This window comes from Gekko japonicus, unplaced genomic scaffold (genome assembly GCF_001447785.1).
Source record: "Gekko japonicus isolate JY-2015 unplaced genomic scaffold, Gekko_japonicus_V1.1 scaffold1082, whole genome shotgun sequence".
In the NCBI taxonomy this organism is placed as follows: Eukaryota; Metazoa; Chordata; class Lepidosauria; order Squamata; family Gekkonidae; genus Gekko; species Gekko japonicus.
Window position 1 is genome coordinate 574383 of NW_015173155.1, and position 8853 is coordinate 583235.

At 52.0% G+C, this 8853-nt stretch overlaps 1 protein-coding gene across 1 annotated transcript in view; it reads right to left on the minus strand.

The window, feature by feature from the left end:
• The window catches only part of LOC107119813, a 33695-nt gene that overhangs the window by 19617 nt on the left and 5225 nt on the right, over nucleotides 1-8853 (minus strand). The window contains exons 2-3 of the mRNA XM_015422404.1: nucleotides 8362-8479; nucleotides 1080-1127 (exon numbers count right to left, since the gene is read on the minus strand). Of these exons, the coding sequence (XP_015277890.1) occupies nucleotides 1080-1127; nucleotides 8362-8479 (166 nt within the window). The remainder of the gene's footprint in view (nucleotides 1-1079; nucleotides 1128-8361; nucleotides 8480-8853) is intronic.

Sequence of the window (8853 nt, forward strand, 5' to 3'; positions counted from 1 at the left end):
CCCTGCTCATGCCCTCTCCCACCACCCATGCTCAGCGCCATCGGCACTGCCCGCAGTCCTTTCCCTGATAGCATTGGGCAGCGTGTGCATCTGGGAACATGGGTATTCACAAGCAAGCGGGCAGGGAGAGGGCATGTTAAAGAAAGGCTAAAGCGCTTGGGGCTCTTTAGCTTGGAGAAACGATGGCTGAGGGGTGACATGATCGAGGTTTACAAGACTATGCATGGGATAGAGCAGATAGAGAGAGAGGTACTTTTCTCCCTTTCTCACAATACAAGAACTCGTGGGCACTTTATGAATTTGCTGAGCGGTCAGGTTAGAACGGATAAAAGGAAGTACTTCTTTACCCAAAGAGTGATTAACACTTGGAATTCACTGCCACAGGAGGTGGCGGGGGATACAAGCATGGACGGCTTCAAAAGGGAACTGGATAAACATATGGAGCAGAGGTCCATCGGTGGCTCTTAGCCACAAGGTATAGATAGGAACTCACAGGCTGGGGCAGGTGATGCACTGTATTCTTGGTGCTTGGGGGGACAACAGTGGGAGGGCTTCTAATGTCCTGGCCCCACTGCTGGACCTCCTGATGGCACCGGGTATTTATGGCCACTGTGTGACAGAGTGTTGGACTGGATGGGCCTTTGGCCTGATCCAACATTGGCTTCTCTTACGTTCTTATGTTGGGGGTCAACAGCAGCCCCGGCCCTGGGCAACTGCCCCAGCTGAGAAGGTAGGATGACGCCAGCCCTATCACCGTATACACTGGAGGTGCCCTATAGGTAAAGGGCAAGGTTTCCCTTGCTCGAAAGCCAGTCGAATCCGACTCTAGGGGGCAGTGCTCATCTCTGTTTCCAAGCCGAAGAACCGGCGCTGTCCGAAGACGTCTAAGTGGTCATGTGGCTGGCGTGACTAGACGCCGAGGCGCACGGAATGCTGTTCCCTTCCCACCGAAGTGGTCCCTATTTACCTACTTGCCGTTCCTTGCTTTCGAACGGCTAGGTTGGCAGGAGAGGTGCCCTATACCTTCGTAATAATAAACAGGCCTCTCCTGCCCCGTTGCGGAGGGCGACGATACTCACTGCTACTGGATTGGCGAACAGGAACCAAGTGCAGGACAGATTGTTTTCCTGGGAGGAAGAGAAAAAAACAAGCATGTCGGCTCCTGGTTGGGAAATTCCTGGAGGTTTGGGGGGTGGAGACTGGAGAAGGCAGGGTCTGGGGGAGGGGAGGGGCCTCGGTCCCACCCTCCGCTCCAAAGCAGCCGATTTTCTCCACGGGAACTGATCTCTGTCGTCTGGGGAGCAGCTGTCATTTCCGGGAGATCTCCCGGTCCCACTATGCGATACTACTAGAGAGTTTGTCAAATGGATTAATATTGTAAGTATGTTATATAACAGACAGTTGTTTGTACAGCCTTGTGTTATTCTCTTGCTAACACTAATACTAGAATTATCTTTTTGTAATTAAATATAGGTATTTCAACGCTACCCACTTTGATAAAGTTCAGGGGTCATTTCCGGCAGGAGCGCACAGGAGCGGAGCTCCGGCAGTAAAGAGCCCAGGGGGCGGGCACAGGCAACAAGCCCCACCCCCTGCTCCCAGCAGCCCTGGGCCACAAGGAGGAAGAAGCACCCGTCCTTCTTTCCTTCTCTTTCTTTCCCTCTTTCCCGCCTTCTTTCCTTCTCTTTCTTTCTCTCCTTCCTTCCTTTCTGCACAGATCTGTGCATCCCCCCCCCAGCTATCAATCCAAAACAGTCCAGTGGCACCTTTAAGGCCAAGGTTTATTCAGGTACAAGCTCTCCCTCCTCTGTGAGGGCAGATCTGCGCTCCCCCCCCCCATAGCTAGCAATCCAAAACAGTCCAGTGGCACCTTTAAGACCAAGTTTTATTCAGGCACAAGCTCTCCCTCCTCTGGTGATGTCAGCGGGTGTGGCATATGCAAATAACGTTATGCTAATAAGTTATGCTAATGAGCTCCTGCACCTCTTTTTCTACGAAAGGACCCCTGATAAAGTTATACACAAAATGAGATATAATACGCATGGTTCGTTGGTGTTGATGGCGTTTGAATTGCTTCCAGTAAACTGAATATCGGAAAAAGAAATTTCTAGTCTTTGGAGACTTTTTCGGCATACTACATCACGGTTGTTTCCTTCTTCTCAATAACCCGCCTGGAGACTGGCAACCCTACGAGAAAAGGTCTCAGTCTGCTCCAGCTATTCGCTGCTCCAGAAATACTTCTCTGCCCCTTTTTGCTCTTAACCGATGACGTTTTTCTGAAGGCAGGGAAGCCACTAATTGCAGTGCCCACATTCAGAACAAGTCTGGTGTCGTGGTGAAGTGCGCGGACTCTGATCTGGGAGAGAACAGGGTTTGATTCCCCACTCCTCCACTTGCAGCTGCTGGATGACCTTGAGCAAGCCATGGTTCTGGCACAGCTGTTCTGGAAAAAGGGCAGTTTCTGTCAGAGCTCTCTCAGCCCCACCGACCTCCCAGGGAGGGGGAGGGAAAGGCACATCTAAGCCGCTCTCAGTGAAGAGCAGGATATAAAGCCAATCGCCTCCTCCTCTTCTTCCTCTTCTTCTTCCGAGAGGAGCGATTAGCACAGAGAGGTTCTGGGACTCACACCTTCTGGGGAAGCGGCATCCTCCAAGTTGGTGGTCAGCCCTCGCCCTGGGCACCTACAGGGCCCTCTGAGACCACCGGAAAGGTATGGCAACGGCACTCTGCTCAGGGGCATTAGGACACAGTTTCAGTCCAGTGGCACCTTCAAGACCAACAAAGGGGCATGGTTTTCCTTATTGTCCTCTCACCCCAGGTCCGGATGTTCAGCCCAAGTGATGGAAACAGTTTCCAGGGGGGAGTGAGCCCGCGTTACCCTTGTAAACCTTGACTGACAATTAATTCAGCATTAGCAGAGGTAAGAATCCATGGCCCCGAACTGGATGGCCCAGGCTGGCCCGGTCTCAGCAGATCTCAGAAGCTAAGCAGGGTCAACCCTGGTGAGTCTGTGGACGGCAGACTACCAAGGAATACCAGGATCATGACGCAGAGGCAGGCCATGGCAAACCGCCTTGGAACGCCTCTTGCCTTGAAAACCCCACAGGGTCGCCGTGAGTCAGCGGTGACTTCAAGGCACTTTCTACCACCACCAGGAACCCATATCTCATCCTATTGCATGTTACAGGAGATTTCAGATTTACGACAGGCAGGGGTCATTTCCTGCAGGAGTGCACAGGATCGGAGCTCCGGCAGTAAAGAGCCCAGGGGGGCGGGCACATGCAACAAGCCCCACCCCCTGCTCCCAGCAGCCCTCAGTCGGAGCAAGAAGCAGCCAAGTAAGCTGTGGAGCCCCCCCGCCCCCCGGTCCAAAACAGTCCAGAGGCACCTTTAAGACCAAGTTTTATTCAGGTACAAGCTCTCCCTCCTCTGCGAGGACAGATCTGCACGTTGCCCTCCCCCCCATAGCTAGCAATCCAAAACAGTCCAGTGGCACCTTTAAGACCACGTTTTATTCAGGTACAAGCTCTCCCTCCTCTGCGAGAACAGATCTGCATGTTCCCCCCCCCCAATAGCTAGCAATCCAAAATAGTCCAGTGGAGCCTGAGCGGTGGGTGTTGCCTTCTGACACACTTCCGGTGAGGTCAGGGGGTGTGGCATATGCAAATAAGTTATGCTAATGAGTTATGCTAATGAGAGCCTGCACCTCTTTTTCTACGAAATGACCCCTGACGACAGGGAATGTCTCCGTAACCCCTACCTCTAAAAGGCTGGTGCGCCCTGGCTCCAACCGGGCCCAGACCAGCAAAGGGACTCCCCACGTGCTTGAAATAGTCCCAGAGGACAGCTACACTGGTCTGCAGTACAAGAGCTAGTTTCGAATCCAGTACCCCCTGAGAGACCCAGGAGAGAAGATCTCCATTCCAACCTGTATCTGACGAAGGCAGCGTTGACCCTCGAACGCTCGTAGCCCCAAATTCCTGTTGGTCTCAAAGGTGCGCCTGGATTCGAACCGAGCACATGCTTGAGAGCGAGGGGGGCCATCTGGGGTCGCCCTGCAAGTTGGGCCTGGCCTGGACAGAGGTTCCACTTACTTAGTATATATTTATTTATTTATTATTTGCATTTATATCCCGCCCGCGGGCAACATCATTAGGATAGATACAATTTCAATTGAAAACATTAAACATTAAAAGCGGATAAAACATTATAACAATTAAAAGAACAGAAGAGGAGAAGAGATTGGATTTATACCCCGCCCTTCACTACCCGAAGGAGTCTCAGAGCGGCTTACAAACTCCTTTCCCTTCCCCTCCCCACAACAGACACCCTGTGAGGTAGGCGGGGCTGAGAGAACTCTTGACAGAAACGGCTCTTTTTCAAGAACAGCTCTTGTCAGAACTACGGCTTGCCCAAGGTCATCCAGCAGGTGCAAGCAGAGGACTGGGGAATCAAACCTGGTTCTCCCAGATTAGGGTCCACGCACTTAACCACTACACCAACTGGGTACAGCTTGGAACAGCGTCAGTTGGCCAGAGTTCTGGCCCGATGGTACCATGAGTTAAAGGCCAGTTGTTGGTGGTCAGCAGACAGGCGACAGACGGACGACAACAACCTCAGAGGGGCCATATGTGGACGCCCGCTGCCTCGGCCAAAGGCCTGGCGGGACAGCACCGTCTGGCAGCCCCTGCGGGATTGCATAAGATCCTGCAGGGCCCTGGTCTCAATAGAGAGCCTGTTCCACCAGGCGGGGGCCAGGGTGGAAAAAGCCCTGGCCCTGGTTGAGGCAAGGCGGGCGTCCTTCGGGCCGGGGACCGTGCTCTCTCTAAACTGTGGAGTCCTGTGAGCAAAAATTCTACTTGGTGAGCTACCGGCCTTAAAGTTGTGAGCGGGCGATTGGGCTGCTGCAGAAATCAGTTTGCTCTGGGGCCCTCCCTTCCTGAGCGAAGGCAAAAAGGTGTGAGCCGGAGGCTAAAACACTGTGAGCTGGCTCACACTCACTCAGCGTAGAGGGAACACTGACCAGGGGGTCTTGATCTTTTGAGCATAACGCTCTTCGAGGCGTATAGGGGAAGAGGCGGTCCCTTAGATATGTTGGTCCCAGGCCGTTGTCGTTGTTCAGTCACACAGTCGAGTCCGACTCTTTGCGACCCCATGGACCAGATCACGCCAGGCCTTCCGGTCTTCTGCCATCCTCTGAAGTTTGCTCAACTTCATGTTCGTTGCATCTGTGACACTGTCTAACCATCTCATCCTTTGCCGTCCCCATCTTCTTTGACCTTCAGTCTTTCCCAGCATCAGGGTCTTCTCCAGCGAGGGCTCCCTTCTCATTGGGTGGCCAAAGTATTTGAGCTTCAGTTTCATTATCTGGCCTTCCAGGGAACAGTCCCAGGCCGTAGAAGGCTTTGAAAGTCAAAACCAACACCTTGAAGTGAATCCGGTACTCAACTGGTGCCGGGTTATGTGCCTTAACCCTTGCCAAGTTTCGCCCCGTAAACCCCTCTCAGAATGCCAGTGCCTGCCCGGAGGGTGGGGGGTGGGGGAGAATGCTCTCCATTTGCACACCCCGTGGCACTGCCTTTCCTGGCTTGGGGAGGAGCCAGGAGGAGCCCACAAAGAAAGCTGGCGGGGTTACTGTGCTGGACGAGGACCAACTGGGGAGCCCCAGGTTCAAATCCCCACTCTGCCAAGGAGACTGACCTTGGGCTGATCACTCTCTACCTGACCTACCTCACAGGGTGGCTGTTGTGAGGGTAAAAAGGAGGACAGGTGCAAGGCTCCCTCTAAGCTGTGGAGACTTTCTGAGCAAAAATTCTACTTTAGTGAGCTCCTGGCTGGCACTAAAGTTGTGAGCGAGTGATTTGGGTACCGCATAAATCAGTTTGCTCTGGAGCCCTCCTTCCTGAGCGAAGACAAAAATGTGTGAGCCTGGGGCTAAAAAACTGTGAGCTGGCTCACACTAACTCAGCTTAGAGGGAACACTGGACAAGGGAGATGGGGATGTCAGCCACTTTGGGGAGAGAAGTGGGGTGTAAGGACCTAAACGCAAGGACACCCACCCCCTCCCCATTGCCCACCCTGCTTGGGGCAGCTGTCATGCTTATTCTCCCCCATTCCACCAGGCCGAAGCCACGAAATCGGCGACATTTCTGGCCTGGCACACGTGGCTGGTTCCACACGCACTTTCGCTTCCCCTGCAAAGCCGCCCACACATCCTTCCTCCTCTCCCTTCACCCCTCTGCCAGGCCAACAGATAGAAGTGGCTTCTCCGTCTCGCTCACGCGGCAGGAGTCTATGCGCTGCGCTGGAGCCCAATGCCTCCCTCTAAGCTGTGGAGTCTTGTGAGCAAAAATTCTACTTTGTGAGCGACTGGCATTAAAATTGTGCATGAGCGATTTGGCTGCTGCATAAATTAGTTAGCTCTGGAGCCCCATCCTTCCTGAGCGGAGACAAAAAATGTGTGAGCCGGAGGCTAAAAAAACTGTGAGCTAGCTCACACTAACTCAGCTTAGAGGGAACACTGCTTCGCGAGGACACTGCAAAGCATTCTGGGGCACGCCTCTCGCATTGGGAGTCAACAGTGGGAGGGCTTCTAATGTCCTGGCCCCACTGGTGGACCTCCTGATGGCACTGGTATTTCTGGCCACTGTGTGACAGAGTGTTGGACTGGATGGGCCTTTGGCCTGATCCAACATTGGCTTCTCTTATGTTCTTATGTTCTTATTGCTCTCCGCTCCCGAGAACATGCAAGTGTACCCCCCCTTTCTTCTTGTGATCACTACACAGTAAGCAGGATAACGTCACACCCTCTCTGAAGGTGCATAAGACCACTTGGGAGCGCTTCGTTTACGTCCTCTAAGAGGGGCACGGATTCATGTCTCCGTGACCATTTGGAATTGCACTGCCAGGTTTTCTTCCCCGAGATGACAAAGGGACACAGTATAAGAGGTAGACCCGCAAGATAAATACTGTGTATCTAACTATTCAATTACAGCTTTGTGTACAAATAAAGTCAACTTATTGTTTAAAATGTATACGATTGTATTTTTTTCCTTATCAGTCCTTATTCAACTTTGCAACAATTTCCCACAGTAATCCTCAATGCATTATGCATATTCCAATCACATATGAAGCGGGAAGCGAAAGACTGCATTCACATACACCAATGCTCCCAATTCTTAACATTGTTTCAAAATGAGACATAGTACCGTGAATCACACATGACACAGACAAATTTTCAATATGTCGTTACAGACGACTAATGGGCCATTAAAGACCGATATTCAATATGCCATTGCAGGCTACTGGTGTGCCATTAAAGAACACTGATGAAATTCCTAGGTTTCTTTCTCGTTGCGGATTATCGTCTTCAGAGTGTGTCAATATCGACAGCACATTAAACTGAAACTAATGTAATAACACCCTGCTTTGACTCTCAAAAACTCATACCCTGAACGTCTGTTCAGTCTCTAAGGTGATAGGTAAAAGTTTCCCTTGCTCAAAAGCCAGTTGAATCCAACACTAGGGATGCGGTGCTCATCTCCGTTTCCAAGCCGAAGAGCCAGCACTGTCTGAAGATGTTTCCGTGGTCATGTGGCCAGCATGACTAAACACCAAGGCGCATGGAACGCTGTTCCCTTCCCACCGAAGCAGTACCTATTTCTCTACTTGCAATTTCTTGCTTTCGAACAGCTAGGTTGGCAGGAGCTGGGGCCAGAGACGGGAGCTCACTCTGTCATGCAGCACTTGGGTCTCAAACTGCTGAACTACCGACCTTCCAGTCTGCAGTTCAGTGTCTTAACCACTTGAGCCACCGCTACTGGACTCTAATTTAGTTGCAAGGCTCATAAAAGTATTGCTGAAGATCTCCAGCTTGTTAGCCTTTAAGGCACCCCAGGGATTTTCTTCTGCTAACAGATAGCTACCCCATTGGAGTTTGCCTGCTGGAAGGGGAGGGGCGGGACCCAGATTTCCACCCATGTGGCATAGTGGTTAGAAGACCATCCTGTGATCTAGGAGGATGCGGGTTCGAATCCCCACTCTCCCACGGAAGCTCGCTGTGTGACCTTGGACCACACAAACCCTCTCAGCCTACCTCATAGGGTTGGTGTGAGGATAAAGTGGAGAAGAAGGATGTAAACTGCTCTGGGTCCCCCTTGGGAGAACGGTGGGATAAATGAAGAAAGCAAATAAATACGCAGCAGGGAAAGGAGAGGAGGGAGGAGCCCAGCCTCAAAGTTTGCTTAAAACAATATTTGAAACCGAAATGGCATAATCTTTCCTTGCTTTCCGTTTCTTTTGTTTGCACAGGACAGGTGATTCAGGGTTTCAGGGAGGTGCATTTTGCAATCGCCTACTCACTGCGCGGGCGGGTGGACTCCCGGGAGGTCTTCGCCAAGTCCCTCTTCCTCCTTTGCAGAGGTGTCCGAGGCCTCTCCTGCAGAGCCCAGGATGTCAGAAGGTCTCCAGCTCCCTGGAACTAAGACAGAGGGGGAATATGTCAGAGCTGCTTCACGGGTATTTGAGCTCACTGTCCGTCCATCCGTCCCCCCCCCGCAACTCAGGTGTGTCATACCAGGAGGTTGCCCGGTTAATAGGGTTACCAGCTCTGGCCTGGGAAGTTCGTGGCAATTTGGGGGGCAGTGACGGTGGAGGGGAGAAATCGGGGGAGGGATTTCACCTAGAGTCTATGCTGGGGGTGGCCAAGCTTGCTTAACGGAGCAGCCACACAGAATAAACGTCAGATGTCTGAGAGCCACAAGACATGAACAAATATTACACACACGTTTGTATTGGAAAATATGCAAATTTGCTTTTTGTTAACATTAACGGAGACTGTGTGAAAGAGCCGCA